This window comes from Mesoplodon bidens, assembly GCF_964165515.1.
Source record: "Mesoplodon bidens genome assembly, chromosome: 2".
Classification (NCBI taxonomy): Eukaryota; Metazoa; Chordata; class Mammalia; order Artiodactyla; family Ziphiidae; genus Mesoplodon; species Mesoplodon bidens.
Window position 1 is genome coordinate 120,982,791 of NC_138177.1, and position 17,948 is coordinate 121,000,738.

At 37.9% G+C, this 17,948-nt stretch overlaps 1 protein-coding gene across 2 annotated transcripts in view; it reads left to right on the forward strand.

The window, feature by feature from the left end:
• SLC44A5 (solute carrier family 44 member 5) overlaps window positions 1–17,948 on the forward strand; it is a gene marked incomplete at its 3' end in the record, with an annotated part of 383,498 nt that overhangs the window by 329,706 nt on the left and 35,844 nt on the right. For both annotated transcript variants that reach the window (XM_081218426.1, XM_081218425.1), the window contains exons 6-10: window positions 4,094–4,222; window positions 5,048–5,108; window positions 8,625–8,748; window positions 10,227–10,310; window positions 11,838–11,950. In XM_081218426.1, coding sequence (XP_081074552.1) covers window positions 4,094–4,222; window positions 5,048–5,108; window positions 8,625–8,748; window positions 10,227–10,310; window positions 11,838–11,950 — 511 coding nt within the window. The remainder of the gene's footprint in view (window positions 1–4,093; window positions 4,223–5,047; window positions 5,109–8,624; window positions 8,749–10,226; window positions 10,311–11,837; window positions 11,951–17,948) is intronic.

A 17,948-nucleotide genomic window follows, 5' to 3' on the forward strand; every position in this document is an offset into this window, starting at 1 on the left:
CATAAGAATAGTTTATATTCAATGTGTCTAAATCCTCCCTTCTCATTTTCATTCAGGCTTTTACTCCTACTCCATTTTCTCCAAATGATATTGATACCATTGATCTCCATCTATTTAAACCAATGGTCAATTCTCAATCCGTATTTACTTGAGCTAAGAGCACTGTTTAATCAATCCCTCTTCCTTAATATACTTTCTTCACTTGCCCTCTAGGGCACAACATTATGTTTCCTCCCAACTCTCTGGCTACTCCCTATCAGTCTTCTTTGATGGTTTCTCTTCATCTTTCCAGCATCTTCTAAACACTGGAGTTTCCTCCTCTAGCAAGCTTAGTCCTCTTCAATACCTACATTTACTCCTTTTGACGATTGTACCTAGTCTTGTGTTTTTAACACAATCTATATGCTGCACTTCCTAATTTATCTATCCAGATCAGTCTGCTCCCAGAACTCCAGATCTTTCTATCCAACCACCTATGCCATGTCTCTACAGGGATATTTAGTTAGCATCTCAAATTTAGCATGTCCAAACTCAATTCCTAGTCTCTGACTTTATCCTTAAAATTGTTCCCCACCCCCCATCGGTCTTTCCTATTACAGCTGTAAATACCATCGAATCATCCTTGATCCCTCTTTTCTGTCACACTCATGTTTGAGCTGTGAGCTAATTCCTCTGGTCTCCATTCAAAATATACCCAGGACCAAACTCCTCCTTTTTTCACCATCTCCTCCTTTTTTCAAGGAACCAGCTAGATTAGTTCCATGACCTCCTGACTGGTCTCTTCTTGCCCCTGTCTCCAGCCCCTTAGACTCTCTTTTCCACCCAGCAGCCAGTGTGATCCTGTTAAATGTAAGTCACATTATGTCCCTCCTTTGCTCAAGCCCCCTCCCCTCAATAGCTTCCCAAGTTACTTATATTAAAAGCCAAAGTCCTAACAATGGCCTACAAAGTCCTTCACTGTCTGCCCGACTCTGACCACATATGTTATGGCTCTCCCTCTGCTCACTACACTCAGGTCATACTGACCATCTGTTGTCTTCAAAGGATCCAGGAAAGTGCCGACTTCATAGCCCTAGACTTTGCTGATCTCCTTGCCTAGTCTGCTCTTTCTCCTGATGACTAGATCACTAGTCTTCTTCAAGTCTTCCTCAAGTCTTCCTCAAATATTACCTTTTGTTGAGGCCTCCCTTAACTACTTATTTAAAATTAGAATCCCACCCTGGTACCTTTCATCCTCTGGCCTTCTTTCTAGCCTTATTTTTCTCCATAACACCTGCTACCATCTCATAGCAAACAATTTTGGTTATTTGTTGTTAACCATCTCCCCTACTAGAAAGTAGGGAATTTTATCTGTTTTGTTCACTACTGTGTCCCCAGTGCCTAGAGCAGGCTCAGAGCAGGTGATAAATAAATATTTGAATGAGTAAATGAATGAATGAGAGAATATCTTCCTATTCCCAGTCTAGAAAAATTTCCACTACACTATACAAATACATCATTCCCATGATGAAACAAAAAATCCTTGCACATTATGCTTTTTATTACATTTCATAAATTACTGGATTACATAAATTACTAGATTTACTAGATTATCCTTTCTTCATTGCAAATTGTAGTGTTTTAACCTTCAGTGTAACTCTCTCTTCCACTCACCAAATCCTAATTTATATTAGAATGTTAACCCTATAGGAATGGAAGAAGTAAAAATAATGATGAAGAACTATATTCAGAATGCCCCTTTGTGGTTATACAAAGAATCAGAACTGAGTCAGAATATATATTAGCTGCCAATAATGCAGGATTGCTTTCAGTCTGCCAGGCAGTAGTGTGTCTACTGATCCAAGCCATAGTTTTACGCATGATGTTTTTTGTTAATGCAGCATGGTCCAGACATGTGTCGTAAGCATTTAAAGGACAGACCTTGATCAATTAGGATACCCAACCTCAATGTGACCTTCATTTTTGGCTAATTATATGTTGATTGCTACTAATCAGCACCCTATTTGAAGTGAACAAATTTGTCTGATTGAGAGAGAGTAAAGAACATTTGCTATATTGTTTTTTAACAGCTTATTTTTGTCTGGAATGAAATTTGATGTGATTCTCCTTATCAAAACATTTTTTACCACTTAAATTACTTTCTTTTATATGTTACATACACCGCACTTTTATATGTGTAGTATACATTGTATGTGTGTGTATTTATAAATACAGAAATCATCATAGCCTCAACTCAGTAGCTCCTACCATCATTGAAAGCCTATGAAAACATTAGTATATTCAGTATTCACTTTTATAAATCCATTTAAATGTATCCAACAAGGGGTTAGTTCAGTTATCTTTCAGAGTCATGTAAGTAAATTGCCACATTTACTTACATCAACATCTAAATGTCTGTGAGGTAGCTCCTAATATGTTAATGGTTTTTTCAGCTTAGCTCCCATCAGAGTAAACTTTTGATGTTCACATTGACAATGACCTCAGTCTTCTTCCAAAAAATGTGAGCATGTTGGTTGGTTGCTGTGAATGTCCCTAAACAGTTCTTCAGTTTTCATAGAAAGATACCTGTGAGACTTTCAATATTTCCTCTAGAGGTGTATGAATGTGTGTATGTGCTTGTGTGTGTATGTGTATATGTGTGTAGGAGAGACTGAGAAAGAGAAAATGCATCTGGAGGTATGAATGTGGAGATGGGTTGTTTACCTTGTCAAAACTTCTAAAAGAAATTGGACTGCTGCTGCTATAAAACAATATTAACTGTGAGATTTTTGAGGTACCCATTTAGCTATCTACCTACTACCTTAGCTGTGGGGTTGATACCAATTGTCCTCGTATAGCAGAGACATAACCCAAAAAAGGGGAAAGAGATGTCACCTCAGCAGCCGTGTTTTTACCTAACTACCAGTGGGGGTTGAGCTAGAATCTGGTCAGTGAGAATAGTTACCAAAGTACGGTAGGGAGATGGAGCAAGTCAGAGCTGAGAAGCCTTTTCTAAGGAGGAACTGAAGGTGGAGGAAGGGAATGTTCAAGGATTCACTACAACTCTCATGGCTTCCTATGATCTTTGTTTTTTTTATTACAAACAAAAGCAAAACCAACAGAGTGCATCTTCCCTGATTCTGCTTTCTCTCTGTGGAGTTACTAATTGGACTGCAGTCACTCCATGGTGGCTCTGTGGACTAGCACGGCCATCCGGTTTGGCATTAATAGGCCCCCAAAGTTAATTAATGTAAGGTAATTGCATCAGTGACCTCTCTGCCCATGTTTGACTGGTGCTGCTGAAAGACAATAATAATGATTGATTGCCACAAATAGCCCTAATTTTGTTAGTTTCTTATGGTAATAAAACCTCCAATTATGTTCTGAGAATTCATTGGCACTGATAGTTATTAGTGGCATAAGTTATCAATGTTTGGAGTGTTTTAAATTACCATTGTATTCACATAAAGGAAAGAAAACAAGATTCTACCCCTGAAAATGTATAAACTACACAGGTGAAATTAATCTTGCATTAAGCTTTTATCTACTAATTCAGAAAATCATAAAAAAATATTTCATTAAAAGTTCATCACTGTCCTAAGGAAGATGTCACACAAATCTACAGATTATAAAATTGTATAGAACTGCACACACATACACACAAATGAATGCATGTAAAACTGGTGGAAACTGAATAAGGTTAGTGGATTGTAACAATATCAGTTTCCTGATTGTGATATTGTACTATAGTTATGCAAGTTATTACTATTGGCCAAAACTGGGTGAAAGGTATGTGGAATCTATTATTTTTCACAGCTGCATGTAGATCTACAATTATGTCAAATCAGAAGGTAAAAGTAAGCTTGTCATTGTACAGCATCTTATTGTTTTAACAGAACATCAACATCGAAGGGAAAGGAGTAGACGTTGAATACTAGTACATGAAATTTTATTTTTTACAGTAAGTTTAGAGAATTGATTTAAGTTTCTTAGATGGAAAATGGTACTTTGCTTTTTTATAGTCTTGGGTAATTTAGAAGTTTAACCTTGTAGATAATTCCTTGGTTTGTTCAACTCAATTCAATTCCCACCATTGTGTTTCTTTATTTCACAGATCTGTGTCTCCAAGTGCCCAGAAAGATTTTTAACCTACATGGAAATACAATTTATGTACAGAAAAGACAGAAACTACTGGACATACTACAGCCAGTTCTGCAAGTCTGCTTTTCTTAAGCCTGCGAAGGTATGTGTGTTTAAGCTTAAAACTAGAAAGAATTTACCTTGTTTCAATCGCAAGTGTAACATGAGCATTTGTAACGGATCAATCTCCAAAATCTTCTTGGAAGTGATTACTAATGGTACCATTTCATTAAAACACAAATGCACATGTACATACAAACACACACACAATTTATACCATATCATTTTGTAGACTTGGGGTGTTATACAAGACTCTTAGGTCTGGTAAGTTAGCATCAACTATTCCCTGACACCAGCAAATTCTCTATTTGGATTTTTTGCTGTCTAGAGCTAAGAGCTAAATGTCATTTGCAGTCACCATTTCATTAATGTGGTGATAAAGCTCCATGGCTACTTAGTAATAAGAATTTTACTTCCAAACCTGGTTTGATAATTACTCATTTAAAAAGTCCCCAAACACTACCTAGATTTAAGATTTATAAGGGATTTCTAAAGCCTTATTGTGTTAATTAGTAGTAATGGCTTCTAAATTAGAGAAGATGCCATTTTTTTAGAAAAAAAATTAAAGGATTAGAGACTAAGGATATAACTAAGACAAAGATACACACCTTCAAAGACATACCTTGGTTTCAGCAGGTCTGACTTTATTATTGTTGATTCAATTGAATTACAGTTAGGATATTTAAGAGTGTTTGTCAAACAAGTATGTGTGTGTTATAATCTTACAATTACTCTTATTAGGGGTGTAATTTGGGATAAGGAGATTATTAGGGAATTGAATTTTTAAAGGACAAAATTTTTATATCAAGAGTAAAACTTGTCATCACATCATCTTTAAAATGTTAACATACTCTTCCTTCAATTTTAGACTCTCACACAAGTTTTACTGGATGATGATTGTCCAACAGCGATTTTTCCAAGCAAACCTTGTAAGTGGCTATTATTTTACCTTAGAAACACAGAATCTACCAGGAAGTTATTTAATCAATTCCCTTATTTCACAGTTGACAAAACTGAGGCCGGGAATGGTCCTATGGCTGGCCCACGGTCCCAGAGTTAATTAGGAAGAATAAAGCCCATTCTTCTGGCTCCAGCTGGGGATGTTCCACTGGAGCTTGATGTGGTTTTAGGTTTGGCTGCTTAAACACACACAAAAAAGTTTGAAAACTGATTTTTAGAAGCCCATTTAGATTGATTCTTTGGTGCTCTATGAACACACATAAGCACAGACATAGTCTAACACATCCACCCCTGAATTCAGCCAAAAAGTTTGTTGAGAAATTACCTGGGGAGTGAGGGTGGGCTATATACTTGTATTTATAATTTGAAAGTTGAAATATTTATATGTCTCCTGAATACATCAACATTTTATTTCTTTAAAATTTATAAACTTTATTTTTTTTTGCGGTACGCGGGCCTCTCACTGTTGTGGCCTCTCCCGTTGCGGAGCACAGGCTCCAGACGCGCAGGCTCAGTGGCCATGGCTCACGGGCCCAGCCATTCCGCGTCATGTGGGATCTTCCCGGACAGGGGCACGAACCCATGTCCCCTGCAACGGCAGGCAGACTCTCAACCACTGCGCTACCAGGGAAGCCCCTATAAACTTTATTTAACTGTTTAGAAGAAAATGAAATAATCACTCATTTTCCTTTCTTAAGGCTATAATTCTAAGAACAGAGAAAAAAATTTACATAAAGATGTCCATCACAGTGTTATTCCAAAAAGCACCCCCCAAAAAAGGAAAAGACAAAGAAAATTAAAAGGAAATACTCTAATATCCAAGAGCAAGGAAATGCTTAAATAAATTATGATATATTCATTAAATGAAATATTTATAATTTTTACATATAAGTATTGTGTATATGTTACAATGTTACATAAAATGAAAAATACTATATGCATTATGACAAGCCTGTATAAATTAAAATAAACAACAACCAAAAAAAACTATTCAAAGAAAAAGATTGGAAAGAAATATGCCAAAATATTAAGTGATTGTTTTGGAGGTGGCAAAACTATGGCCATTTTCTCTCTTCTTTCTTCTTTTTTCTATATCTCTGTTTTTCCACAGTGAGTACATATTTCTTTTAAAATGGAAGAAAGACAGCAGTCATCAGTTTGAGTAGAAAGTCAGGTACCATTGAAGTAGCTACCATCGAACATAATGTCTTACATGCTCCCATCACTCTTCTCTGGATCATTAAAACCCTGCAGCAAAGATGTAGGCCTGGCAAGCAACTGCATTTAACCAGGAAGTCCTGGGCAACAGGTGTCTGTAGTCAAGAAGAATATTACAAATTTTTATGCAAAATGGTAAAAATGAATCATTAGTCACTGAAGATGTAATAAGTATAAAAGTATAACATATAGTCCTGCCCTTATAAGTACAGTTTGGTTAAATCACACAATATGAAATGTACGTTGGGGATACAAAAATGAATAAGACACAGTCCTTCACAGTCTAGTGAAGGAAACGTTAAGATAAATATTGAAATCACTTGTATTCCCCCAATAGATGATTAAGTATAGTACTTGAAACAATAGTATGCAGCTAATAAAATTCACTCATTAAAGTTTTTATAAATGGAAATAAGTAATATTATAAGAAAGTAACAAGGGACAACCTCTCATGTACTGTATAATTATAACTCAAAAAAAAATTTCTTATAGAAGAAAGACTGGAGGAAATGCACCAAAATTTTAATATAGTTCACTGTGGGTGGTAAAACTATGTACAGTTTTGTATCTTCTTTCATAAAATTTTCACTACTTTCCAAACATATAATGAGCATATTTAGTAATTAAAGCTAACAGACTAGATGAGTTATTTTCCAGATATAATATGTAGAACAAGTTTCGGGGGTTCTGTATGTGGGAACAGTCATGTTGAAGGAGCAGAAAGAGAAAGAGTACACAGAAAGGAAGAAGGGAAGGCAGGAGAGAACCTGGGCCTGTTTTAAAAGGCAGGTGTTGTCTCGCATGTCAAAGACTCATTCAACAGAAAGTTAATTCATTCAACAGTAGATACTTACTGAGTTCCACTATGTACCAAGCACTGTGCTAGGTAATGGGTTCAAGCAGGATGAAGACTAAAAAAGATTTGGCGGTTTTGGCAACTAGGAGGTCACTGGGATCACTGGGAGGCTAATTTGCATGGAGAGGTGGAGACAGAAATACAGTCGGATTGAGAGGGAATGGAAGCATCTGGTAGAGGCTACTATGTCAGATTTGCCAGGGAAGAGCAGGAGAGAGAGAGGGCACTGAAGCAGTCACCCTGATTATAAATGCTACGGAAGGTGAAGGTGGGTAGATCAGACCATTTTAAAAGAGGAAAGTCAGGAAAAGCTTTACAAGGACATATTTCTTCTTTCTCTATATCAGCTGCTTTCATATTTTCAGGTTTATACTCCATACGAACCCATGCAAGTCTGTGATACTTCTTCTAAGAAAAAATATAAAAATTATCCATTTCTGATTGCTCTTCCCTCTTCATTTAAAATTGGGGTTTTAAAACATTTTTAGTAATAAAGATTTGTAAAGAGGCAAGGATTCAGTATAATTAAAAATAAGCACATAGAAGATTGAATGGTAAATTAACTCTTCTCAGAAATGCGAGTTTTCAAAGTGGGGGCCATTTTTTTTTTTTTTTTTTTTTGCGTTACATGGGCCTCTCACTGTTGTGGCCTCTCCCGTTGCGGAGCACAGGCTCCGGACGCACAGGCTCAACAGCCATGGCTCACGGGCCCAGCTGCTCCGCGGCATGTGGGATCTTCCCAGACCGGGGCACGAACCCGTGTCCCCTGCATCGGCAGGCGGACTCTCAACCACTGCGCCACCAGGGAAGCCCATGGGGGCCATTTTTGATAGCTTTAGAATTCCCATTTCCAGCCCCACTTAAAAAAAACTTGTAAATGAGCTGGAAGAGAGAAAAATTATTCAGACTTTGAAAATAAAAATTCAATTGTCTTAGTAACCTAAAATTTGCGCTGATTCTTATTTCTCAAGGAAGTGTTCACTAAACTCTGGTTTTCAAGGTTTCACTCAAGGAGTATCTAAGAATTTTGTAAAATAACAAAATAAATTCATCCAGTCATTCAAGTAAATATAGCCTTTTTATTAAAATGTGTTTACCATGAGAGAGAGGTTATCAGTATTACTCTTATAAAACCTGTGCTGTGTGTCCTTCTTATGGCTACTTGATGAATATACCATGTATAAAATAATCAGCAAGTTTAAATGTAGCTTCAGATTATGATCGTATTTACTTTCCATGTCAGTCTTAGAATCATCAGAAAATCTGATTATCAAGTAATGGGCAGTTATCTATATTCAGCAATTTATACATTGTCTAGTAAGAATTTGATTATAAATAACAGAAGGCTTAAGAAAGGGAGGACATCATGAAGGAAGAAAGTGATTATCATAATTTTAATTTATTTTTACAGATCTCCAGAGATGTTTCCCTGACTTTTCTACTAAAAATGGCACTTTAACAGTAGGAAATAAGACAGTGTTTGAAGATGGAAGTGGAAAGACAAGAAATGCTGTAGAACTCAGGGCAGCTGCAAAGTATGTTGTTTACACTCCCATTTTCAATTGTGATGCATCCCATTATTGTCCCCAAACTAAAACTTCCATTAGGTTAAGGGTTATGCAGGAAGAATTATGTATTATTCTGAAATATCCATGTCACTGTGGATTAGAGAACTCGGTATGTGTTCATTAAGAAAGCCAAGTAAAAGAGAAAGCAGAATGAATTTGAAAGAACAATTATGTTTTTCAAAATGGTTAAGTCTTTCATTATCAACAGGTATAGAAATGAGACATCAGGAAACAGATCGCAAGACCTTAGTATAATTTACTTTTGAATAAACATAATTTTTAAAACCCATGCTTTTTTAAAGCACCATTTTAAAAAAATGACTGAAGTAATAAAACTGCTAGATATTTTAAAGGGAAGGGGGCCTTAAGAAAGGTGAAACAACCATGATGCTGCTCTATCAGTACTGTGTCGATTTTCTATGGACTAACTACAGTGAAGTAAATTTTCTGTTTCCCTTGGCTGTATGCATCATGGTGTTCCACGTTATTGGGAAATACAATTCCCTGGGTGCACACAGACTTGTATGTGCACAAATATAAACACACAGAGTACCATTTCATAGCTTAGTTGTTGAATCTAAAGTAAAAAATAAAGGCATTGTAAAAAATTTTTTGTTCTTTCTCAAAAGATTTTAGCAGTCCGAGTAGAATAGTGCAGTTCCTGTGTGTTTAGAATATGATAGCAACATGGATGAATTTCACAAATATAAAGCTATGTGAAAGAAATCATAAAGTAATAGTACAATTCCATTGATGCAAAATTTTAAAGTAAGCACAACTAAATTAAATTACCCTATGATGTATATATAAATGGTACAACTAAAAAGAAAACTAGGAAATTATTATCACAAAAGTCAGGATTATGGTTAACCTTAGGGGAAGGGGGGGAGGTGTTGTAATTGGGGCACATGGGGGAAAAGAATGACTGTGCTGTAGTTACTAAGTATGTTCACTTTGATAATTCATCAGACTGGATGCTAACGATTGGTGCACTTTTCTGTATGTGCCTCTTTGTGCCTTCCTGCTACAGAGCTGTCAGAAGATTAAGAAGGGGAATTAAATATCGTATTCATTCTTGGCTCTATGGATTTTATATTGGCTCTATGGATTTTATAAGTTAAAAGCTGATCTTACCATCTAAATTCATGTCTTATAGTGAGGCTTCTGCAACACTGAGGGTGTGTTGCATATGTTGGAGAGGGGTCTATTTATCGCTCTTGGAAGCCACGTTCCCTCTGTGTGCAGCTGTATCTGGCTACCTTTGCAGGCTTACCGAAGTGACACCTCATGTATTGTTGTGGCTAGGAAAAGAGTCACTAGTGATAAATGGTTTCTAAAAATATGCTTAGAACTGCAGCTTCCAAATCCCTTTTATTATAACAAGAACATTTCTGTTTAGCGGTAGTCAAAAAATAATTGATTTTTTTTTCCTTCTTTGAATTCAGTGGTATCAATAAAGTCCTTGATGCAAGGGCAATTGGAGTGAAAGTGTTTGAAGACTATGCAACAACGTGGTATTGGATTCTCATGTAAGTGAAAGCTTAGGTGTTTCTTCTCCAGCCCCATTCTCATTTTATCTTTGTAGAATTTCTTTCTTCAAATTCCCCATTCATAGTCATGAATAAAAGGTTGACTTGGATTTCAGTTCCTGCCACTTTCTTTTTCAGACAGAGTGAAGATGAGGCAAAGATATTTGGAAATCTGCCCAGTGATAGCAGAAAGTTATAAGAATGTAAATTTAATTTTATTAAATCACTAGTAAAAGTCCTCTTATAAACATATACTTCAAGTCACGCAGGGCCATATCTGTGGTATGTTTGCTTTTCATCACACGTTACAGTGGATGCAGTGTTATTTCTCTGGTACTCATTTGTCCTCTTCTTGACCTCCAAAGGATCATTCTTATTTTTTAACACAGCCCTTCCACATAATGTGTGTTATCATCATCATCAAAGTCACTGTACTTAAGAGAAGCTGAAAAAGACATTTGAAGGGAAGAGGAGATTTTAAATTTTCAGACATAAGATTTGCATTTCTGAAACATAAAGGAAAATGTAGGAATGGCTTCTGAAGTTAAAAGCATAGGCTCTGCAAGACTGCAAGCTGAGGAGGTGCTCTGATACATGCTGTCATCTATCCAGTGACAGTATTATTAATATTTTCTTTTTAAAGATAATATTTGAAGACAATAAACTCAATCAATGTGCCAAGCTCTGTCTGTTTGGAAACTTGCAGATATCACAAGTGGTGTCAGTTCTTAATAGAAGCATCAGCCAAATTTCCAATCTTAGTGTGTTCTCTTTGATGAAATTACCTAGAAGAATCCAATATGACTTTAACTTGGATATATGGGGGGCAGGGGGGTAAGAAGTACCTCTAGTAGCTCAATCAAACCCCAGGAAGAAATTGAAACAGAAGGGAAATATACATGCTGCTGATTGGTTGATAAAGTTGCGTGGCCCAGGAGACACAGAAGCCTTATCACGGCTCCAAATAATGGCCCACAGATCACTGGGGACCCAAAATAAATGTCTAGTGAGGTTAGACATCACAAACGATTAGAGATAATTAGACCAGAATGATAATGACTGCAAAATCATGGATTCAAGAACTGTGTGGGGCAGTTATTTTGCTTGTCTTTCTGCCCTAAGTTTGTTCCCTTACTGCTAGAGTGTTATATTACATAACATAGGTAATTATAATATTACATAATATTACATTGGTGGGTAAGTGTGAAGGAAAAAAATAGGACTGTGGCAGATAGGGACTGTGGCAGATAAGGAACTGTGGTTTTTCCTGGAACAACTATTGATTCTGAACTTCAGTTTACCTAGGCACAAAATTGATTCATGTGTAAAGTCCTTGATGGTCCTACTCTTTCACGTGAAAATCTTAACAGCAAAAATTATTTATACTTTTTAACATTATAAATGTTTCTATAGCCAGGTAAAATAATCAAGAATCTTTTTGAATAGAAAAAGTGTTGTCTTGCTGTGCTCATTCTGCCATGTTTAGCACACTGGCCCCCTGTGTTTGTTGTGCATTTTTTCCTCCAGTGGCCTGACTATCGCCATGCTCCTCAGTTGGATGTTTGTGATACTCCTGAGGTTCACGGCTGGCTTCCTCTTCTGGCTCTTCACCTTTGGTGTGATTGGGATTATAGCTTATGGTAGGTATCACCCTCTTAAAATCACCAAATATCAAAATAATCTTTTTCTTTTCAGTCCTCATTATCAATCACCAGAAAGCATTTTCCTTGCAGTGAGTTTAATTATTCCCCTCCAAAAGTTGTTAAATTGAGAACAATTATTTAATTTTGCATATATTGTCTCTATTATTTCTTCTTTATCTTGGAAAAAAAAGTGCTATCAGAAAGTTCTACTGTTTTTCTCTACCAGCCTTTGGTCTCATGCCTCATGGGTATTAAGAAGGAGGTGAAAAGAATCCCTTTTAAGTTAATGAAAAATATTTCAGACGATTTCTTTGAGTCCTTTAACTTTTCTATCAGATCAAAGGCCAGGTCTGCATTGTTACAGAAGTGTGATTGATCTGTTTTCCTCTTTCAACTTAGAACTTTTAATCCACGTACTGTCACATATTTTAATAATTGGCCAGTACTCCATAATGAGGCATCACCCTCTAGAGGCAAGTATTCTGAATTACACATTGGATGGAGAGTTACTTTATTTCAAGGTTGAGCTCTAATTTTTAACTCAATCCTGCCAAAAGCAGTACAGGTAAAATGCAAACACTAAAAAAGGAATTAAAGTCTCTCCTAACGAACAGTATAGCATTTATGGCAGCTTCTTCTCAGTCTTCTAGTAAATGTATGGGCCAATATATGAACGTTTGAGAGGTTTCTATTCAAAATAATTATTTCTGCTACAACACCATTTAGATTGACAATGAGATTTTATGGTCACAGATACCAAAAATAACAATTTCCTATTTTTGTCACTCAAAGAAGAAGAGCTTTAAACATGTCAGCATTAGAAACCAGCAGAATCTGCAAAATCTGTAGCTAGCTTGGGTTCCAATCCCAGCTCCATAATGTAACTGGGAGACTTTGGAAAATTTTAATGATTATAAGCCTCAGTTTCCTTATCCATAACATCAGCACAGTAATGGTATCTCCATCTCACAAGACTGTGAGTGTAAAATGAGACAATGAATATAAAGATCTTAGAACAGTCCCTGGAATACAGCAAACACTGAGCATGTCTTGGGGTATTGTTATTATCCTGCTCGTTATCCTAAATAAGTTTCTAGACAATTGTTCACGTCTTTCCAGGTATTATTCCTTATCTGCTCCTCCTGTGCAGCTGCCCGTGAAGAGGTGGGTCAGTCTGGTAGAGGAACGCAAGAATTGCTGTCCTCTAATCTGAAACTCCCAAGAAAGGTTTTTGTCTAAAAGTCATTTTCCTCCTTGGAGCTCAAAATATCCCCTTTCCTTTGCCATCTTAGAAGTTAAGCATGTGAACAATTCTCACTGACCAGAACAAATTAAGAGATATATAGGAGAGGCCATATAACACCATGGTTACAAATATGTATTTGGAGTTTGAAAAAAGGCACAGTTCTAGAATCATCACATATTAATTGTGTGATTCTCTGCAAGTACATAGTGTCTCTAATTCATAGTTTCCTCAACTGTATAATAGGAATCTGTGAGTGTTAATAAATAATGTATATAAAGTACTTAGAGAGCTGCCTAGCACATAGTAATTGTTCAGTAAAAGGTATCTATTATTTTGTTATTATGCAGGAATATTATTGAGGAAAGAGGACTTGAAGCCCAGGGAACATACTTTTAAAAACAAACAAACAAACAAACAAACAAACAAACACTAGGACAGGAGTGAGAAGGCAATAGAAAAATAAATTGGAAAACACTGCTGAGATTTTCACATCCACCAGTATGGAAGAATTAATAATCTGAAGGGTCCTCTTGCTATGAAATAATGGCATAAAATAGTATTGTATTGTTTTATGTAATGTATTTTTTTTTTTTTTTTTTTTTTTTCTTTTTGTGGTATGCGGGCCTCTCACTGTTGTGGCCTCTCCCGTTGCGGAGCACAGGCTCCGGACGCGCAGGCCCAGCGGCCACGGCTCACGGGCCCAGCCGCTCCGCGGCATATGGGATCCTCCCAGACCGGGGCACGAACCCGTATCCCCTGCATCGGCAGGCGGACTCTCAACCACTGCGCCACCAGGGAGGCCCTGTAATGTATTTTTTTTGATGAGCTTACCAGAAGTAAAGGAAAGCTCCCCAAAAGGAAAACCATTTTATTTTATTTTATTTTATTTATTATTATTATTATTTTTTTTTTTTCTTTTTGCGGTATGCGGGCCTCTCACTGTTGTGGCCTCTCCCGTTGCGGAGCACAGGCTCCGGACGCGCAGGCCCAGAGGCCATGGCTCACGGGCCCAGCCGCTCTGCGGCATATGGGATCCTCCCAGACCGGGGCACGAACCCGTATCCCCTGCATCGGCAGGCGGACTCTCAACCACTGCGCCACCAGGGAGGCCCTAGGAAAACCATTTTAAACCCACAAGCTAAACTGTGGGGAACCGAGCAGGAAGCACATATGAAATTATGGGCGGACCATACCAGGGCTACAATCAGGACACTCAGAGCCAGCAGAAGAGTAGAGGGTCAGACCTGAAACTCCTGGAGTAGGTCTGGGATCCTGGAAAACGTATAAAGCGACCCCAGTTTGGTAGTACCCTTTGGTTGCCAACAAAAACAAATATAAATCCCCTCTAGATGAAAGCACCTTCAATTCAGATCACCAGGTTTCCACAGATTAAAATGAACAAAGTATGAGTTACAATCAAAGATTACCAAACATGCAAGGAAATGGTCTTTTGCAAGAAACAAAAGAGAGCTTCCCTAGTGGTGCAGTGGTTAAGAATCCACGACACGGGTTCGAGCCTTGGTTTGGGAAGATCCCACATGCCGCGGAGCAAATAAGCCCATGCGCCACAACTAGTAAGCCTGTGCTCTAGAGCCCACAAGCCACAACTACTGAAGCCTGTGCACCTAGAGCCCATGCTCTGCAACAAGAGAAGCCACTGCAATGAGAAGCCCGTGCACCACAACGAAGAGTAGTCCCTGCTCACCACAACTAGAGAAAGCCCGTGCACAGCAATGAAGACCCAACGCAGCCAAAAAATATATATAAGATAAATAAATTTATATAAAATAAAGAAACAAAAGAAACCATAAATATCAGATTGAGGCCTCCAAGAATTCAGATATGGATTGATACAGAACATGAGATAATCATGTATAAAATGTTTAAGAATTAAAAATACAATTAAAAAAAAAGAAATCATCAAAAATATCCAGGCATACATGAAGATGAACCAAATAGAACTTTTCAAAACAAATCAGTATATTGTTAGATTAGAAATTAAATTGATAAGTTAAATAGTAAAATAGAGAATTAATGAACTGAAAGATGAACCTCTGAAATAATTACTCAGAATACAGCAGAATGTGACAAGAGGACAAAATATGATTGTGTGGTTAAGAGAGAGAGAGAATAGATTGAGAAGGGCCTAAAATAACATATTTGAAAGGTATTGGCTGAGAATTTTCTAGAACTGATGAAAGGTATAAATTCTAAGATACAGGAAGCTCTAATTATACCAAGGAGAGTAAGGGAAGTGACACCCATATCTAGTTGTACTTTCTTTTATTTGTTCAGTCAACAAATATTAGTTGAGCAGCTGCTGTGTAACAGGCACTATTCTAGGCTCTTGAGAAAGAACAGTAAACAAAAAGACAAACATTCTTACTCTCTGATACTTATAGCCTAAGCAAATTATCTATTAGAAGGTGATTCTTGCCATGAAAAAAAAGAAAAAGTAGAATAGATAAAGGGGGATTGAGAGTATCATGGTAGGGCAAGGAGAGCAAATCGCAGTATTAGTAGGGTAGGCCTTTTGGAGAAGAGGTCTGAGAAAACACTTGAAGGAGGCAATGGAGTTAGCCATTGGAGATAAAGGAAAAGTTCCAGACAGTGAGTACAGCTAGCACAAAGTCCTGAAGGTGGGAGCATGTTGAAGAAATAGCTAGAATGCTTGTATGGATGAGTGTACTGAGTAAAGGGGAGAATAGGAGATGAGGTCATAGAATTTATGGAGGGCCAGAGACTTACAGATTATTGTAAGATCTTGCTTTTACTCTGAGTGAAATGGGGAGGCAAGGTAGGGTTTTGAGTAGAGAAGGGATATGAAATGATGACAGCTTTAGTCCCTGTGTTGCGAAGAAACCATAGTGAGGCAAGAGAAGAAGCAATAAGATCAGTGAAGAGGTTACTGCAGCAATTCATGTGCCAAGTGAGGGAAGCTCAGACCAAGGTGGTAGCAATAAGGATGGTCATATAGGTTTTTAATGTAGAACCAACGGGATTTCCTGATGGATTGAATGCAGTTCATAAGAGAGTGTCAGGAGTCAAGGATGACTTCTAAGGTTTTAATCCAAACAACTGGAGAGATGGAGTTGACATCAACTGAGATAGGGAAGGTTTGAGTGGAGCAAGGTTCTAAACCTTTTGGTTTAGAAAGGGGATTGATCAGAAGTGTAATTTTGAACATGTTGAGTTTGAGGTGTTTATTAGGCATTAAAGTGGAGATGTTAAGTAGGCAGTTGAATATACAGTCTGGAGTTAGAAAGAGAGAGTTAGCCTAAAGAAATATAGTTAGGGGCTTCCCTGGTGGCGCAGTGGTTGAGAGTCCGCCTGCTGATGCAGGGGACGCGGGTTCGTGCCCTGGTCCAGGAAGATCCCACATGCCACGGAGCGGCTGGGCCCGTAAGCCATGGCCGCTGAGCCTGCATGTCCGGAGCCTGTGCTCCACAATGGGAGAGGCCACAACACTGAGAGGCCCGCGTACTGCAGAAAAAACAAACCAAAAAAAAAAAAAAAAGAAATATACTTAGGAGTCAGGAACACTAGAGCTATGAGACTGGCTGAGATTACCCAAAAAAATAGGTATACATAGAGATGTTCAGAGATCCTCCAACATTAAGAGGTCAGGGAGAAAAGAAGGGACCAGCAAAGACAACTGAGTTAAAACAGGTTTTTTTGAAAACTAAAAGCAGGTGATGTTATAGAAGCCAAGTTAAAAAGCAGCAACAACAACAACAAACAACAAGAAAAGCAGAAGGAGTGATAAACCATGTCAGATGGGGCTGATAGGTCAAGAAAGATGAGAATTGAGAAACTGAGACTAGGCCTTGGATTTAGAAATATGATGAAATCACTAGTAATCTGATGAGGGCAGTTTTGGTAGAATAATGAGAAAGAAAAGTCTGGTTAGAGTGGATTGAAAGAGGATGGGAGGAGAGGAACTGCAGATAGACAATATAGATGGCTATTTTGTAGAGTTTTATTGCAGTGGGGAGTAATTGGGCAGTGGATTGGGGGAAGAGTGTCAAAAGTAGAATATCTTTTGTTTTATTCTTTAAGATGTGAGAAAGAACAACATGCTTGTATACTGTTTGGAATGACCCATTAGAGAGCAAGAACTTAATGATGTAAAAGAAAGAAATTGTTGTGAAACTTCAGAAGACCAAAGACAAAAGACTTTTAAAACAACTGGAGAGAAAAGACAGATCATATACAAAGGAAGAATTAAGCTGAAGAAGACTTTTTTTTTAATTATAAAATTTTTAATTTCTTTTTATTTTTGGCTGCATTGAGTCTTTGTTGCTGCGTGTGGGCTTTCTCGAGTTGCGTCGAATGCGGGCTACTCTTTTTTTTTTTTTTTGTGGTATGCGCGTCTCTCACTGTTGTGGCCTCTCCCATTGTGGAGCACAGGCTCCGGATGCGCAGGCTCAGCAGCCATGGCTCACGGGCCTAGCCGCTCTGCGGCATATGGGATCTTCCCAGACCAGGGCACAAACCCGTGTCCCCTGCATCGGCAGGTGGACTCTCAACCACTGTGCCACCAGGGAAGCCCCCAGGCTACTCTTTATTGCAGTGTGCAGGCTTCTCATTGCGGTGGCTTCTCTTGTTTCGCAGCATGGGATCTAGGTGTGCAGGCTTCAGTAGTTGTGGCATGTGGGCTCAGTAGTTGTGGCTCGCAGGCTCTAGAGCACAGGCTCATAGTTGTGGTGCACGGGCTTATTTGCTCCATGGCATGTGGAATCTTCCCAG